This window comes from Mya arenaria, chromosome 3 (genome assembly GCF_026914265.1).
Source record: "Mya arenaria isolate MELC-2E11 chromosome 3, ASM2691426v1".
Lineage (NCBI taxonomy): Eukaryota > Metazoa > Mollusca > Bivalvia > Myida > Myidae > Mya > Mya arenaria.
Genome location: NC_069124.1, coordinates 54,342,204 through 54,360,926, shown reverse-complemented (window position 1 = coordinate 54,360,926; position 18,723 = coordinate 54,342,204). Strand labels below are relative to the sequence as shown.

The 18,723-nt window shown below is 34.0% G+C and overlaps 1 protein-coding gene and 1 long non-coding RNA gene across 2 annotated transcripts; one reads left to right on the top strand and one right to left on the bottom strand.

The window, feature by feature from the left end:
* The first annotated feature begins 52 nt into the window (after positions 1–52).
* Positions 53–18,415, top strand: LOC128226649 (uncharacterized). Its single transcript, XM_052936610.1, has 3 exons — positions 53–155; positions 1,419–2,541; positions 16,910–18,415. Exons 2-3 carry the CDS (start codon positions 1,727–1,729, stop codon positions 17,772–17,774), a joined length of 1,680 nt encoding a protein of 559 aa, XP_052792570.1. The 5' UTR covers positions 53–155; positions 1,419–1,726; the 3' UTR covers positions 17,775–18,415.
* Positions 5,670–8,000, bottom strand: LOC128226650 (uncharacterized). The gene is made up of 3 exons (XR_008259713.1): positions 7,876–8,000; positions 6,500–6,639; positions 5,670–6,021 (listed from the first exon to the last, which is right to left on the bottom strand). It is a non-coding gene; the product is annotated as an uncharacterized LOC128226650 (long non-coding RNA).
* Positions 18,416–18,723: the final 308 nt, after the last annotated feature.

Below are 18,723 nucleotides of genomic sequence, written 5' to 3'. Positions count from 1 at the left end.
TCCTGTTTAAAGTGTGCATTTACTGCGAGCTAAGAGCTATCAGATAACATAACTGATATAATTTGAATATAAACACAGCAGACATGTACTACTTAACTTTTCATACCTTTAAAAAACCCAACAGGAAATGTTTGCTTGTGCGGATATATCATAAGGTATGTAAATTATGTAAACACTTTTACAGGTTTTTATTAAATATGATTCCCTTGTTATGTTAAGTACTTTGGCATGTCTTAGATTCGTTATTTTCTTGTTTTAAGCAATTGTTCTAAAACTCTCCTTCGCTTTTAATCCTTTTTAAATATTTGATTTATATGTGGTGTCAGACCAAGAAAGATGTCTTATAATTAAGTTTTCATGACATGAGCGCTTCTGTTACTTACATCCTTATTGTAAGCGATTCCTTCTACATATCAATGCTCTTGTTAACAATGTCCTAAACCAGGAGAAATGAATAGCCCCGCACGACACCTTGACACAGGATGTTAATGCTTGATTCAGGCAAATGCTAAAATTCAACTCATAAAATAGAAGTCATATAAAACCATTAACTTTTATATGTCACAAAATATTCTATATAGTCAACGTGGTAAACGAGGTACCTCAAACACGCCTTGACCCAGCCATGCGAGTGACCTTGACCTTTCCCAGGTCTTGTTTTTATGGTGGTCACGTATGCCAAACTCTTTCGGAACTCCACCATGCATGACATTTATGCTCGAAGTGTCAGTTACATTGTAGTTAGGGGCCGGGGTGTGGTGTGTGACAGAACGTTATCAAAGTCGTGTTTTACGGTATAGCAAAACAGTCCAAGTTCTAAGGTGAGCAGTAACATTGACATTGAAACTACTAGTAGTTCCCTGTGTTTGGGGCGCACAATACCGTAATCCTTAGCCATATTCTTCAAGATCCAATCGTGAATGACACACTTATCGAAAGGATATGAACCACTCGCATCATTTAGGCTAATATGATAAAATTAAGAAAACGTTCTACGGCCACAAGGACCTTGCCATTGAAGCGAGAAAGCGGTTGTAAGACGATACATGTCTTTATTTTATGGTGGTCACTTCTACCAAGTTATTAAGATATCCCAACATAAATGACATTGTAATGGGCAGAACACAACAGCGGAACGGTCGAATAGGAAGGATAGACGGACGTGACGATGTGTGTGGTACCTAAATAGCCCCCAATTTACTTTGTGAATGTATAATAAATGTTTTACCCTAAATCCTTAATTATGATCGTTCCTAGTCCTAGAGAGCTTTTTTGTAAACGACTCACAAGTTTTACTTTGGATAATCATTACTTGGCAAAAAAGCACCAGCGCGTTGTCTTGATGGTATATCGTTTACCTTTCACTTCTGATATCGAAGTTGACCTCGTTTAATAAAACCGTTTGTGTTCTTATTCAGGCACATGAAACTCATCATGGAACGAAGCCTTCAGTTCCAGCTCGGCTACGCCAAAACGACAGCAAAATCAAAGTCGACAGTCAGTCACCTCTATGACTGGCCCAGGAAGTGATTTAGACCTTAAGGAAACATAAGCTTGATTTTGACGAAGTATCAATTCATTTATGTGACATTAATTTACCTGTAACAAAGACTCGCATTTTTTGCTTTGAAGACATACATTGACTGTCTTAGTGAAATCTAAACAGACATCCACACGATCAAAAAATATTGGATGTCATGCCAACTCTAAGGGCAACCCAGTAGTTATGGCAAGTTCCAGGAATTATGAACTAGAATCGGATGAAGTAATTTATCAATTTTGTGAAATTTGCCTGTTAGATGACCAACATAGACCCGCAGTGACTTCTTGCGAGACATGCTTTGACCACTTATGTGGACGTTGCACCGTAACACATGAGTCAAACCATAAAGATCATGCTATATTGGTCTTGCCTAAATACAATCCTAACATAAAACAAATTACACAATCCAATTGTACGACACAAACGCTTGTCGACAAGTGCCTTATCAGTGGTCATGAGGATGAGCTATTGAAATATCTGTGTAGTGATTGTGATGCACTGGCTTGTTTAACATGTGTTTGTACTAGACACCGAGGGTGCAAACAAGTGAGGAATATCGCGGAATCAATAGATTCAGTCGACTTCCAAGAGAGAATTTCACGATACAACGATAGCCTTCATGCTTTGTCAACCAAACTTTCGAGGGCAGCAAAAACTATTTATATGCAGAGGGCAGGGGTGCAAAAAGACCATGCGTCCGCACGTACAATCATCGAAAAACACATAATGAAAATGCGCTCTGATGTAGCGGTTAACTTTAAAGTTGTTAAAGACAAGGTCGAGGAAACAAAAAACGCCGATACAGAAACAAATGAGTTTTGCTCATTGAATTGTCATGGCATGAAAACAAACATTAACGCAGAAACGAACAAAGTTGAGAATGTAAAAGGAGATCGTCAGAAAATACAGAGACATATTCGTTTGCTCAAGTCTAAAGAGCGAATGTCAGACTTTCGTACTCAACTGCAAAATGTTGAAGGCCATAATAAGTTCAAACGGTATGTTCAAACCATTTATTCAATTACAAAAACGTCTCTATTGAAGAGTAAGCTAAGATGATCTTACGGTTATAACTTAAAAAAGCACTCTCACAGGATATAACATTTTTACACTTTTTTTATTTTATGTCTTGGAAAGAGAAATTTTTGCGTGAATATCTTCAAACCAATGATTAAATATTGCTGACAAAAGATCAAATCGCAGATTTTCATATTTCCGTTGGAAAATTAATGTTTTATGGCTTAAACCGTTTAAGAAAAATGCATAACACATCAATTTTTGAACTTAAATATAAAAATATGCGATCTATTTTTTGTCAGCAGTCTTATATAACTGGTTTCTATGGAATTTCGCAAAAAAATGGCTCGTTTCAAGACAAAAAGTTGTCAAAAGAGTTAGATAAGATGATCTTACGGTTATATCTTAAATAATAATAAGTATATTTATACGGGCTTGAAGACAAACGCGAAGCGTTTGTCTGTACAAGCCCTCTTACGGTTTGTACGTGTATGCAAGGGACTACTTCTTTTTTGCCGGAGTGATAGGCATTAAAAAAATTGGGCACCACTGAACCGTGAAAATGAGAACCAGAAAAGCTCGTCATACATTGTTCATATAAAGCGCGTGCATGCCGGCAAGCAAATTGTACATGTTTAGGGCGAGGTTTGACCTCCGTTAACCAATGAAAATCAATACGGAAATACCCGAGGTACATGTACAATCGACCTTCGGCACTTCCATAAAAGGAGTGGAGAATACACGTCTAAAGAGTACTTCTTTTGACCGGAAATTATATTTCATAACTCTGCAATAATAATACAAAACAAACAGGGTTTGTCATAACAATTGTGTTTTTTTTTACCCCACATCTTAAAAAATAGCGTTTAAACTGGATATCTAAATAATTAGGTTAAATGTATTTATGCGCATTTTACGACAGCTGATGTAAACAATGATTTGCATATAAGCACATTGCAGGTGCGCGTGACGTCTTCCTTCAATGTGTCTATTATATTGAAACTTTCATCATGATGCAATAACACCGATTTAACGTTGCTTTCATAGTTAAGTTGTACTAAGAATTATACTTGTTATTGTAAATTCAATCGTTCATACGTTGCTGTTTGGACACCATAATGACATAACGTTGGTTTTTACGGATAATGAACAAGCTAAGTTGATGCAATCGGTATCCATATATCGATATGACCTTCAAGTCATAATTTAATTGTGCGATTGTGTACTTCGTTTATTGTATTGTAAAATTAAAGTATTGAATAAAAATGTTAAAACTTAAGTAGTGAAAACTAAATCTAAAAAACATTACTTTTTCATTAAAAATCATTGCGCATGCTTATGGTAAACCTTACTGTAGAAGAAAAGTGAGCCTGGTGTAGGGCTCAGACTCACGACCGCAGGAACACTAGCACGGCGCTCTTGCCAACTGAGTTAAATGGGCAGCTGGTTTCAACTCACACAAACTAGACTCGTCCGCCCATTAAAGGGGTTGTCTCACAGATGATAAAAATAGCGAAAAAATATGAAAATTGTCGAAAAATATCATAAATTTGGCCTCAATGTGTACAATGCATTGAAACTTACTTACTGAAGTATCACATAGTTTATAATTTATTTAAGTTCATGAGATATTTCATATTTTTCCATTAAAAAAGATTACCAGATAAAATTCATTCCTTATGCGTGATTAGCTACTCGGTGTCCTGAGAATCGTTAAAGAAAAAAAACTTTTTTTGGTGCTTATAGATCTGTGACACAGTCCCTTTAACCATTTAGGCCGACATGTAGGCACTTCTGCTCTTTTACTGCTGTCACGATTGTGGGTAACCTGAATGTTATTATGTCCAGTGAGGTGATTTGAAACACAACACCGCAGCTGGAACTCTATATAGCTACACAGAGCTAACTCGGCGGCTGGTTACACACTTCAACCCAGTTTAAAAATAAAAAAATGTTTATTGAATAAATAAATTTGTCATGGCAGAGTGGTGCAGATGACTCGTAAATACTTAAAACGATAAAGATGTATGAATGAAATTACAGAAAAAAACACTTCAGCACAAATAATGAAATCAAATGTTTAGTAATTTATAATTTGTTTAAGAGGGGAGGGTTTGGGAGGGGTTTCCCCTCCCGACAACCATCAAATTTGGCATGTTTGACCTGGTTTCAACAGGCATTATAATGTGAGTATTATAGATTATGAACCCAGGGGAGGTTTCAGCATAAAAGGCAGTGTTTCTTTTTGGCAGAATTACATGATAACACTAGAGCTACAGTGTCTTACTGGTGATTTGTTTTACAAAAGTTTTCAGAAGGATACCTTTAGGCGTGATGAAATGTATTGACAGTTCGTGCTTAAACTGGCACGTATTTCCGCACAGAATTTCTTTAAGTTAACTGCTTTTCAAAATTATTCAGCCTGAAGGGATGTATAAGCATGCAAGACAGTTAAAGACTAACTCTTTCCTACAAAGTAAATCAAAGCGCTGAAAGCGCTGCAAGACTGTCGGTGACGTAACTGAAGCAAGCAAACACTAACGCAAAGTTCTTTCAAATGAAACGTGATCAAATGATTTCATACAAATGATGAACACTCTTTAAGGTAGATGAAGAAGGATAAATGTGATTATAATAAGCACAAATATATTGGCCCTACTTAATCATGTATCCAATGGCCTACAAGATTCTTAATTCAAATTTCCTAATTTTGAACCGCTTTAAATTAGTTAAATGCATATTCATTATGTTAAAATTGCTTCAATTTATGACGTCGCTTATAACAGTTTCAGTAAGCAATTACATTCCTTCTGTCTTCATTTCATTAGGGTCTGTTGAAGCCAATGTCTTTAAAATGCAAATACAATACAAACTATACCCAAGATTCAAGGGACATAATAAAAATATAACTTTAAAATGATGCTCTTTCAAGCCTAAAAATCCCTCCAAGAACTTCTATCAACAGAGTCCACATATCTACAAAATTTGTGCTCGAGTTACTTTCTTTGATATTAAAGTAAAAAAAATCTGCAATTATTACATAATAAATTTTTGTTTATTATGTTAATTAACTTACACTACATACAACAAGTACCATTTCGATATTTTCGAATGCTCATTTGGGCATGTACATGGGTTTTGATCTGACTATGAACATGAAACTACATAGTGATGTTCCCTCCTATCAATTCTAAATTTAAATAACCATGAGAAAAAAAGAATGTTTTCACTGCACCATGAATAAATATGTCAAACAAAATAAATGTCAAGTTATTCAAGATTAATTTAACACTGTTATTTTGATGACTTCCGTGCATTCCTGACTGCAGGTTTTTCCCATTTTCCCACACAGTTATTTCATATTGGCCTTACAAGGTCAGATCTTGAGTTGGGTCTTCATTGCTGGACACTATCTCTTTATCTCCACAGAAAACACACTGGTGCAAGTTTCACTGCAACAACTGCAAAAAAAGTTATATTATATTCTAACTGAACTCTGCATCAATATTCAATTATTTTTTATTGGATTTAGGAAATGTCTTTGTTTTAAAGGGTTCATATAAATTAATGCATTTTTTTCAATTTAATGCATTATCATGCTGGACTCTTTGACATTGATGGTTAAAACAAAGAAGCCATATGATTTGTGTACAGATTAAACATTATTAATTATAAATGTGTTCTTTAATTAATAGACAAGTGGCAACAATTTCCCCAGTTAAAAAAGCTTACATTTGTATATCTGCAGATTAATCATTTGCATTTCTTTTGCTTTGATCATTTAAGTCAAATGAGTTAGACATGATAATGCATTAAAATAAGAAATATATTTTTGGGCATCAATCTATAGTGTGTGCCTTCAATCTATAAATAAATTTCTTCTCAACAGATGCTAAATTATAAAAAAATATATAAACCAAGATTTTGATGATGACATACCTGCATAGTTAGTGGTCTCCATAACTGCTCAGAAATGCTCCCTATGACAAACTAAGTGCTGGTGTATGGCTGGGTAATAGTGCTGCTCCAACCAATAGCGCAATTCTTCCTACAGGTGGACCAGCTCCTCAATATGGTTTCTGTCATGGCAATGATAACAGTATGTAACATGCCCTTTTCTACTTTCCAGAGAATGAATCTTCCATTCTAAATTACAAATTTAAGAACAAATATATACATATGCACATGTAATGTTGTTAAAAACAAACCATTTAGATGCCACAAAACTATAAGATTTTAAGTGAAAATTGAGCCAAATCAAAACATTTAGTCATTTAAAGCTGCACTCTCACAGATTTACTGTTTTTACAACTTTTGTATTTTTTGTCTTGGAATGACCTATTTTTTTGCTAAAATATCTGCAAACCAGTGATATAAGACTACTGACAAAATATTAGATTGCAGACTTCCATATTTCAGGTCGAAAACAAAGGTTTTATGGCTTAAAGCGTTACTAACGGTTTAAGAAAAATGCATAAAACATTTTGAACTTAAATATAAACATTTTCTGACAAATTTATTGTCAGCAATCTTATATAAATGGTTAACATGCATTTTCACATAAATTGGCCCGTTCCAAGACAAAAAATAAATAAAGTAGTCAAAACATTCAATCTGTAAGAGTGCTGCACTTTAAGTCACAGATTGAAGGTTTTGACAACTTCTTTTACTTTTTGGCTTGGAATAAGCTAATGAAAAGCAGTATGAAAACTGATGAAATAAGACTGCTGACAAAAGATAAGATCATGTTTTTTATATTTATATTTGTAACTATTGGTTTTATGGTTAAAAGCATTACTAACGCTTTACTAATAATGAGATTTTTGGCACAGAACATCATCTTTTGACCGTATTAAAATAAGAAAACAGAGTTCCAATATTTTCAGTTGTCTTTTTTGACTGAATTAATATAAGAAAGCAGCGATCCCCTTTTTCCAGTTGTCTATTATGTCCAGTGTTCAGAAATTCGCATAAAATAATTCATTACAAGACCAAGAAATGAAAAACGAGTTGGTAAAACAGACAATCTGTGAGAGTGCAGCTTAAACATATGATATGCATTATCAGCCAAGTGCAGACCTACTCACATCCTAGCTACACAACCAGTACATTCATCAGCTTTACTGATTCGAACCAGGCACATTATGTTGGTAGACTAGCATTTAACCATTCTGTGCTGGCCAGTAAAGTTCTCATTTGAATTAGAATTCAAAATGTATATACCTTTGTTCATTTTTTTTGCCAACTCTGTTTCAACTGAACTTCCTAAATGAATGAGAAGTTTCAAAAAATAATTACAATATCTCAGTAAATACCTGCATTTATGTGTTTCTTGTGCAATCTGTCAGCTTTGGTAGGCTCAGGTTTCATTTTGTCCACCTCAATACTTGTAATCTTCTAGTCTGATGTACTGCCATCCAATTTTTAAGTCAGGTCAGGCAGCAATGTCAGCTTTGTTCCAGTTGATTGTATCAGATGATGTTAACAATACTAGCCTTGTATCCAGGCACTTCTCAATCTGAAAGTTTACAAAAGAACATGGCCTGTAATATTTAATAAAACAATCATAATTGTTTACTCCTGGATGATGGGTTCCTAAGTAAACCTTTGAGAAAAGATGCTACTGGTATGGTGCTTGAACCCACGACCATGTGAACACTTGCATGGAGATCTGTCAAACTGAGCTAACTGGGTAACTGATTTTTAGGCAGCTCCCAGCTTGGCTCTACAATTGACAGGTGCATTATACATTATAGAGACAATAAATCAAACACTTGAAGCACTAGTCCAAATAATAGTAACTTAACTGATCTTTTTACAAATTTTGAAATGGCATATCCTTCACATACAATTTTTTTGTACCAAAAGTGGGTAGCTATTCCGATTGGGATTCCGGGTCAGATAATAATATATATCTAAAATATGAGTTATGTACACAAAAAATAAAAGCTGACGAATTATTATGAATTTGATGAGTGTTTTTCTTCATTTCATGCTGTCAAAACATAATGATATAAACTGTTATACATGAAGATCACCTGCAAGGCTGCGGTGCATAGATTTACATAGATGTAAAATGGTTGTGTTTAAATGCATTAAATGCTTGTTTTGTGAAAAAAATATTTGCACTTACATGGTAATAACTAAAATACGAATATAAAACCTTTAATATCTATTTCAAACATATAATACTTATATAACTACGATTTCAATATATTTCAACCCCCATCCTGTTTTGCACAAACCCGATTAGACGTAAGGGATTGGAAGAATCCCATGTAACACGTCTATTTTTTTAGACTATTGAAGCATATATGTTCTTTTTTGATGGTTGAGACGTTTCAGGTTAAACCACAACTAAAAATGCGAAATAATTTTAGTGAATAATCAACTCTGAATTGAAAGTAACATGAAGATGTTGTAGTGAAGGATTTGCCACATATATATATATATATATATATATATATATATATATATATATATATATATATATATATATATATATATATATATATATATATATATATATATACATTTTTTTAATCGTAAAAAAGAGTCCGTCAACGTACAAATATTTAGACTTAGAGATGTAGATCAGCTAGATGTACCTTCTAGTCCAAATAATTGTACGTTGACAGATTTTTTTACGATTTTTGATACAGCAAATCCTTCACGTACAAATTGTTTTGTACGAAAAGTGGGTAGTTATTCCGATCGGGATTCCGGGTTAAAGCATATTGCATCTATAACATATCATAAAAACAAGCAATATTACCAGATAATGCTATTTTATATAAATTCCGTAACCAAAAAGTAATATCAAGCAAATAATTATGAGTTTGATGGTTTTTTCTTCATTTCATTCTGTCAAAACATAACAAAATATACATGAAGGGCACCTGCAAGGCTGCAGTTCACAATTTTACAACAATCGGAACATTTCGGCCATCAATTGTAACAACTCGCCATCTTCGGTAAGCTTCGAGATAGTCAATCCCTGTTGGATACTGGCTGAGGTGTTCAGATTGTTCGGCCAAGGCCGAGTTGTTACGATTGTATTATCTCGAAGCTTGTCGGAGGTGGCCGAATTATTACGATTGGGCCAAGTTGTTCCACTTGGCATAATATTTGTCTGTGTCAGTCAACTTTCCTTTTAATGAAAAGGTGAATAATGTGTTTTAATGCATTAAATGCTTGTTTTTTGCAAAATAGCTTTACACTTCCATGGTAAAATATGAATATAAATCTTTACTTTATTATCCATTTCAACCATAAAATACTTCACTTAATACAATTTCAATATTTTTCAAACACCCCCGCTTTTTGCACAAAACCGTTTAGACGTTAGGGATTGGAAGAATCCCGTATAACACGTCTATTATTTCAGACTAATGTACATGTACCTTCGTGTCCGAAATCGATCACTTCCTGGCAGCTCATTTCTGGATTGTCTCCATCTAAATTTAACATTTTTAGACGCATACATTGATGCCATTTCTGCTTCGATTGATGTTAAAGCAATAGCACTAAATACAGGTCGGTTATTTTGTAGAAGAACGTGTTCGAAGTAACATTCAATTTCATTTCCGCATAATCGCCGCCATACAAAAACAACAATAGGCATAATGTTGACACACTGTGATAGGTATAATCCAAATAATTTACTCAAACAAATACAATAGTTCGATTGCTGCTGAAAAAAATCATTTGAAACATAAAAGCTATTTCACAAAATATTACATGACATGAACTCTTTAACCGCGTATGATTTATTTCTTAATAGCTTTCATTCATAAAATAAGTTCTTTGCCGGGGTTTGCCGGGTCAGTCTTGAATGCCGGGATATGTGTGACGTCACACGGGGTGCAAACATGTGGTGTAGCTTACTATTGGATGTAGGGTAAAATGACTTCGTATGTAAATGCTATACTTCCATTATTTTTCATTATTTTGTTCAATAAAACTCACCAAATTGCAACGGTACAACTATACTAAGAGTAACACGCAATGTTTGTCATAAAAAAGGCAATAACGCGTTAAATACACTTAAGCAGGTACTTGACGCCCCACATTCACGTAAGTAGTTTTGTTGCTACGCAGGTGGTGTGTATTAATATATTCATGTTCAATATGTCGTGTCAGGCGACTAGTCGCGTTTCTGAATTACCACTCTCTAAAGACTGTCGGCTTGCAGCCGACAGTCTAAAAATGACAGTTAAGTTATTAATTTTGTAAATGGGGTGGGTTCGGGAGGGGTTTCCCCTCCCTACAAGCAATGCTAATAAAACATTTTTTCTCCTGCATATAATCAGAAAATGCGGAGTCATCAGTTCAGCACAAAAACAGTGGCCGTTTTTGCAATATTTTTCAGAAGTTTTTAACATGCTTGTAGGTGTGCAATTTACTCTTCCTAACAGCTGTTTTGACTTGAGATAGAATATGGTAGAGAAAAATTTTCTTCTCAATTTGTTCTTAAAACACAGTCTATATAAATTACAAAAAAGCAGTATTGTTCATGTAAAATTAACAAGACATTTACAATGCCAGCTCTAATATAGTAAAGCATAGGCATAACAAAATTCAAAACATTTTTATTATATATATGCTTTGTGGTGATTTATAGACATTTATAAACAATAAAAACAATCTTTCAGTGTTTCAAACATATTGATATATTTTTTACTGTTTGAAATTAAAGCCAGCTCTTAAATAGATATTGAATCCCATCAATTTAAACTGGTATGCCAGAAATGTGTTGATTGAGTATGTTGTATTATAGGCTATAAGGGTGTCAATGATTGTATGTTTGAGTTGTTGTTGTGCGGTTATTTATTTTCCTTTCTTATTATTTTAAACAGACCCGGGAGGAAACGATGATGAACCAGCTAGACAGCCCGCCCGCCACTCGGCCGAGCTGTACTTGGTGTATGCCAACATGCCGACATGCTAAAATTTGTTAGCACTTCAAGATCTTATAATGGAAATTTGTATCCAAACTGAAGTATAAAGTGAGTAAGTTTGGTCATATTAGACCATTAATACTGTTTGTTCCATTCCTAATGAATTTCTTTCATGTTGTTTGTTAAGCATTTATGGTGCTGCTTTGATAACTATAAATAATATTATTTTCTAATGAAACTGCTAACTTGTATTAGTCGTTGGTCTGTATTGTGCATCTATTCGCATTTTGTTTGCTCTTTTAAGCAAACATTACATTAATTGCAAATTCTATAAGCCATTAATCAAAACTTACTACACATTTGATGCAGCATGATGTTTTCTTCATGCACCAGACAATTGTAACCACAACCCACCCCCCACCCCCGCCGGTCCGGGGAATAGGCGGGACTTTGACTTTTGGTCCAGCCAACCTCGGGTAAAATCCCGGCCTACGGGGACAAACTGATGGTTAAGCCCCGGCCAAATGCCCCCGCACCCCAGAGATTCTATATAAGGCCCAATTTCAGCGGTCACCCGGTCCTGCGGGGCCACCTGGAAAGTAAAAACACGGCCCTCTTCCCCGGTTTACCCCCAGACCTGAGGGGGCCGTGGTTACAATTGACTGGTGCATTAGTGTGCATATGATTTTCAGCTTATGGACAAGAAAACATCTACTTCAACAATCACAGCAACACAATGAGATCCCTATTTTAAAGAAATAATGCCACCTTTCATTAATTCATTAATTAATTCATATATATTCATTCATTTATTCAGTTATAATTCAAAAACCTGCCATTTCTCAAGGCAAAAGAAATAAAAAAGTGAGTCGCTTTCATAAAGATTAGAGCCTTTTCCCTTCATGCATTTAAAAAAAAAACTTATTTCATTATAAATGTCTTAAAAACCCTAATTTATTGCTTATTTTAATAGCCAGTCTGGTTGCTGCAGCCACAGAGGAATTTTCAAGGACAAGAACCAGTGCTGGTCAAAATGTGGTCTCGTGTGGTTTTCCATACCGGTTCTCGGCAAGGATTTCCGAGAATGGAATACTGCTCCAAGTAAGAAGAAATTCTAAGCATGTCTGGTTTTAATGCTTTCAAAATGCATCTGGATACTCATTAAGATAAGATTAACCTTTGAGTTGTTTAAAACTGATTGCAAAATGTCCAAAAGACTATATATTTCATAAAATTGCCCTGTAAATCCTTGAATTCATGAACTTTTCTGCATATTTATCACATTTATGATTCATAAAAGATTGTGTATGCCTCAAATGAGTGTTTACAGGCCTTTTTCAAACTTTTAACAGTAGTGGCAGATAGTTTTATTAGTGTAAAACATTGCTTTTGTGTCTTGCTTGCAGATTATGATGTGCCAATAAGCTCCAGTTAGCTGCGGCTTCCCCCCCCCCCCCGGCGGTAGTCCTGCAATCTGAATCCAGGAGATGCAGCTCTGAATCCAATATTTCAGAAGAATGAAGATGTTAGTCATTTCTGTAGTACTTGTTTATGTGTAAATGATTCCAAAGAGTGAGATTTATAGCAAATCAGGTGTAAATAAGCAACTTATAGACAATGGTGATGTGCTGTACTCTGAATAAATAATGCCAAATCTAGCCTTCAAAACAGATACTTAAAGTATTTTTTTTTAAATGGGCATAATAATGCTATCTCTGCATTTTCTACATTATGTAGCCACCTCATACATGAAAACACTAGCAGTTGTCATGAATCTTTCAGTTTTGGTGTTTTTTTACCATTTCCTTTGTTGCGCCATTTGTCCCAGAAGCATACAATTTGGCATATTGTGGTGTTTAGACTGTCTATAAACACATAATCACCAAATTTCTTTTGTTAAACTGAACAGTTCTGTTACCTTTGTATATAAGTGGACCAGAAAAGCAAGTTTGACAAGTTGAAGCATTTCAGTTTGGCTCTTTGTCTTTTTTTATATAAAACACTAAGCCGATGAAGTGGAAAAACCTTATTTTGCTTAGAAAAAAATCTTTAAAAAGTAGGCAGGCCATTTTGTGTGGCCTGTTCTATAGACACTATTGAAAGCTACAAGGAAAACTTTACTTGGTCAAATTATTCCTATGCATAAGGATATAATGGCTCTAAAAAGGTTTGCGGCTTACCATTTGAGGGAAATGGCTGTTTCTGCTTTTTATGAAAATACCACAGGTGCTAATACTTGTCTCATTCATTTAGTGTTTAATATATCATTGTTAAACTTTCAGTATGTGTTGCATATAGCCTGCATATAGCATGAAGCTGAACTATAGGCGTTTTGAAGTGTGTTTCTGAAAAAATGTTGCTTCAATAGGCTCAATACCACAGTTATCTGCCCCCCGTTGACCAAGATCCGAATGTGAATACAGAAAAAAGAGTGCTTTTGTTCAAGTATCAATATTTTATGAAAGTTGAATGAAATAGGAGAAACAGGTGGCATAGAGCTTAACATAATTTGGCACTGTATTGCAAAAACTGATAGTTTTCAGTGTAAAAATTGGAAAAATCATTGCCTGTGGAACTATGAAAATTGCTTACATGTATTAAAATGTATTGTGAATCTGGTTACAACCGGTGCATGCCTTATTTTTAAACGACATTTCCAAAAAAATGACAGCTAATGAATGTAAACAAACAATAATTACAGAATGAATTGATTAAACTTGAAAGTTGTGTTATGGTAAAAATCTTATATATGTATATAAATCATTAATGTAACTGTGTTCGGTATAATAAAATAAATATTGCATGGCTTCCAGTGTGACAGTACATATTGTCACCATTCGGGTAAATACTGTACTGTCACACTGGAAGCCATGCAATATTTATATAATGTCATATTTTGGGATATTACTCAGAACAAAAACATCAAGAAGACTTTATATCAAAGTAATAGCACTGTTTTTGTCATTGTTTAGCGATAGAGTTTCCATCCTATTTTTATCAGAAATTAAACAGCTTTTTATGCAATTTATTTTCTGACATGTGTGATACCTGTTTTTTCCATTTATTGTGATATCTGATGTTAAAGCTGCACTCTCACAGATTAACGTTTTGACAACTTTTTTATTTTTTAACTTTGAAAGAACAAGTTTTTGCATAAATATATGCAAACCAATGATAAAAGACTTCTGACAAAAGATCAGATCGCAGCTTTTCATATTTCCGTCCAAAAAACGATGTTTTATGGATTTTTATTAAACCGTTAGTAACAGTTTAAGTTATAAAACATTAAATTTGGAATGGAAATATGAAAATCTGCGATCTGATCTTTTGTCAGCAGTCTTTCATCACTGGTAAGCAGATATTTACAAAAACAAAATCTAATTCCAAGACAAAGAATAATAAAAAAAGTTGTCAAAACAGTAAATCTGTGAGAGTGCAGCTTGAAGTAACAGCAAAACTTTTATGGCATTTTGATATTTTCCTCCATAATCAAGTGTGTGCAGAAATGACAACCTCAAATTAGTGGATTTTTCTTTATTATATATCAATGCTTTAAAGGAAAACAATCAAAAGCAAAAAGTACTTGCTTTAGTTCATGTACAAACATGAAAGTTAATAACAACTTCTAAACTTGACAAACATGTACATTACACTGCTTAATTAAGACCATGTAGTTACTTTCAATCCATTATTTTTCAATAGATTATCAGTTATTTTTAGTATAAGCCTTAAATAATATTTTAGCATTAACTTATTCATTCACTTATGTTGCCCTCCACATTCAAATGATAAAACATTTTTGTTGAAAATTGTAAGGCTCACTTTTGTTTTCATTTTCAATTAAAAAAAAATCCATGCATTTTTTTCTGTTACTTTTTTATATATTCATTTTCTAATTACAGACTTATTCTACAATTATACTTACTATAAACAAAACACTTGTGTGATGGAAATATATTGCAGATATTGAAATGTGCTTTAAAAAATAATACTAGTTACTAGTTTTTGAAATTGGAAGTAAACCCCTTAAATCTTTTGGTTTAAAAAAATGAAGTTTTAATAAAAGTTAAGTAATGTTCTTATGTTTGACCTCAATGGGTAATTTATTGCATTCATATTTTTTCTTAACTATTACTTTATTTTTATTTTTTTCTGTGTAAACAATATATATTTTTTTTCAAATGTGATAATGCTTTTGACATGTGATATTAAAATGAATTGTTTTATTTACTGTTAATCAGGGACTCATGCATTTGGTCAAAGGAATGTTTTACTGATGTTGCAGTTAAATCGACATATTTTATGATGTGGATAGCGTTGAAGTTAAATCTTCAAATATGAGTATTGAATGTTATTGTTACAAGAATATAATAAATAATAAATAACTCAATAACTGCATATAGATATAGAAGCAGATATTGAGTTCTTGCACTAAGGTGACCATATACTCATCTTTTACTTTTTTTAAAAATGTCTTCAGTATCAGCTGAATGCTCATGTTTTATCCTCATTATAATTATATGCTACCTAGTTCTTGTTTATAATAATTAATAATTTGTCTACTGCAACATAACTGTATGAATATCACATTACTTATTTACAATGGCCATGTGCATATTTATCTCATATTTTATAGCTTTAGTTTATAAATGTATGTAGATAGTGTATCTATGTAAATTAAGGACTCATAAATAAACTGTGAAACACTTACTGCTTGCTTTATGGAAGGTGTGAAAGACCAGTACTTATAAGGATTTACATCTGGTAATAGGAATGATTTCCTTCACACTACTTAGCCGATTTCTTTCACTATGGTCTTAATTACTAATCAAAATACTGAAAGATCATGCAAAGTATGTGGCAAGGATGATGGCGAACAATGGAGATATGCCTGTATTATCATACTAGTTTTCATTAAATCATGGACAAATAATGGTCTGTATCTTTTACTTCTTCCAAAAAAATGGTTTTCTGGTAACTGGAGTGTAGACCCGATATCAAAATAATTATACAGCTGAAAAGCACATTCAAAAAAGCCTCTTCGTCCTTGCCACATGAATATTCATAAATTAAGGCTCTGTGCTTAACTTTAAAGAACATGTACTGAAATGTTTTTCGACTTGTCTATATAAAACAGCTAGTTGTTCTTGATGGCCGGAGAGGCCAAATATGCCGGCCGCGATGTATTGTAGAACACGTGTTTCATAAAAAAGAACTACGATTCCGGCAATAACACTTCAAGCCCGTAGAGGCAGCGCCTCAGTTCATATTATCGTTGAGGTAGCGAAGCGTAATATAAAACTGAAATACTAAAAGTCGCTTTATTTCAATACATTCCGATTAAACATTATTCGGATGCACAAAATACATATTGTGTTGTGTGCTTAGTACATGTCTTACGGCGTATATTTACGTTATTATATTCATATATAAATTTCATGTTTTACAGATATGAATACCAACCTGTAGTGCGACCTAAGGCAATTACATCTGACATGTTGGGTAATCTACTCCAAATCGACAGCCTTTTATCTCTGAGTAGCAATACAAATACACAGTCGACAGACGTTGATATACAACAGGTCCGAAAAATGAAACTACTCAACAACCATTTTCTTGTTATCATAAAGTGGGAGAAAGTAGCGTGTTTGGATATTGATAAAATGATAGTAATTCATGAAAAATGCTGTAAGGAAAAAGTGAATGATGTAGCGCGCGTTGCTTCTAACCAAATAGCAGTTACATGTCCAAGGAGTGGATACGTAAGAATATTTAACGTCAATGAAGACGGACGTTTGCACATCGACCGTGCTTTATTGGTCGAAAAAGACTGCCACGCAATTGAACACATCGAAACAAACTTTGTCATATCCTATGGTGTCCCAACCAGTGAAGTACGACTTTACACCGATACGGGTATTCTTGTTCGTATTCTCAATATTGACGACGATGTATGCCCTGCTTTACGGTCACCACTGTCGTTAGCCATTAACCTGGATGACAACTCTCTTTACATCGGCGATGCAGTCAGCGATTGTGTTGTCAATGTGACATTGGAAGGGACAATTCTAAATATCTGGAAAGACTTTGCCAATCCTCGTGATATCACCGTCAGTGAAGATGGTCACATATTAGTGTGTGGCGGTGTGTCGAATTCGGTGCTAGAATTGAAACCAGGACAGATTGGTGCTTACCGGGAATTGGTTCCAGCGACTGATGGTTTCCTACCAAGAAGTGTTGCGTACGATGCCAAAAGAAAGAAGTTATTTGTTGGCTCTAGACATGCGGGCATCCGTATCTACCACATGGAGTGATATATGTGTTGCTATAACTGGAATTCTTTAATGAAGTGACTCGATTAAAAATTGAACTTGCTGCTGTTCCATATTTCTTGTTTGTGATATTTTGTTTTTGTGTTATATGTCTTTGGCGTTTACCCTATGCCATTAAAGGGGGTTTATGTTTAAACTTTTCGCTTTTGAGCTTGTTTCTGTAGTTTTTCATATAAATGTTCATGATAATTGTCATACATGTATCACTTCCTGGAGGATTGAAGCAGATTGGGGTTTTCAGGTGTTCTTGAGTTCCCTTTATAGTCCTTTAATTGTTGATTACACTGAAATGTCGTACAAAACATGCATCTGTTCATACATGTAGTGTACTGTTTTAAAAGCTATGTAATATTTTCGAAATAAGCCTGTTATTTAAATACAGAACAAATGTAGGTAAAAGGTATATGCATTCAAACGCAGAAGTGTGACATGAATTGAAAGTATAGTTTTGGAGGCCAAACCGTTTGACATCATCTAAACACTTGTGGCTTTGTGGTGATTATTTGTATTTTGTTACCAGAGATTTAATTACAGACACGTGTTTAATTTATTTCTTATTTGTAAAGATATCATTAAGAAATTACACGACACTGTTTAATGAATAACCCTCATACAAATAACAATGTTTCTATGGATGCTTTCTACAATTACTTTTCATCATTGAAAAATGATAAACCTTCAACTGAAAACCATGAAGCGAGCTACTTTAGCAATAACCATGATTTTGAAAATATTAATTGTAGCTTCGAAGAACTAGATAATCCTATTACTTCTGAAGAAATAAAACAGGTAGTTATCACCCCAGAGAGCATTTAATAATGACCAATTATTAAATGAGTATTTTGTCGAGGCAGTTGATATTCCGTCGTCACATCTAGTTGATTTATTTAATGCTATTCTTAATTCGGGTCACTTTCCATTGGAGTGGTCT

What these genes read in the sequence shown, in the direction of transcription:
- LOC128226649 (XM_052936610.1), top strand. Translation starts at nt 1,727, where the DNA reads ATGGCAAGTTCCAGGAATTATGAACTAGAATCGGATGAAGTAATTTAT. An exon ending in GGCCATAATAAGTTCAAACG is followed by an intron (nt 2,542 to 16,909) that starts GTATGTTCAAAC and finishes CATGTTTTACAG; the next exon opens with ATATGAATACCAACCTGTAG.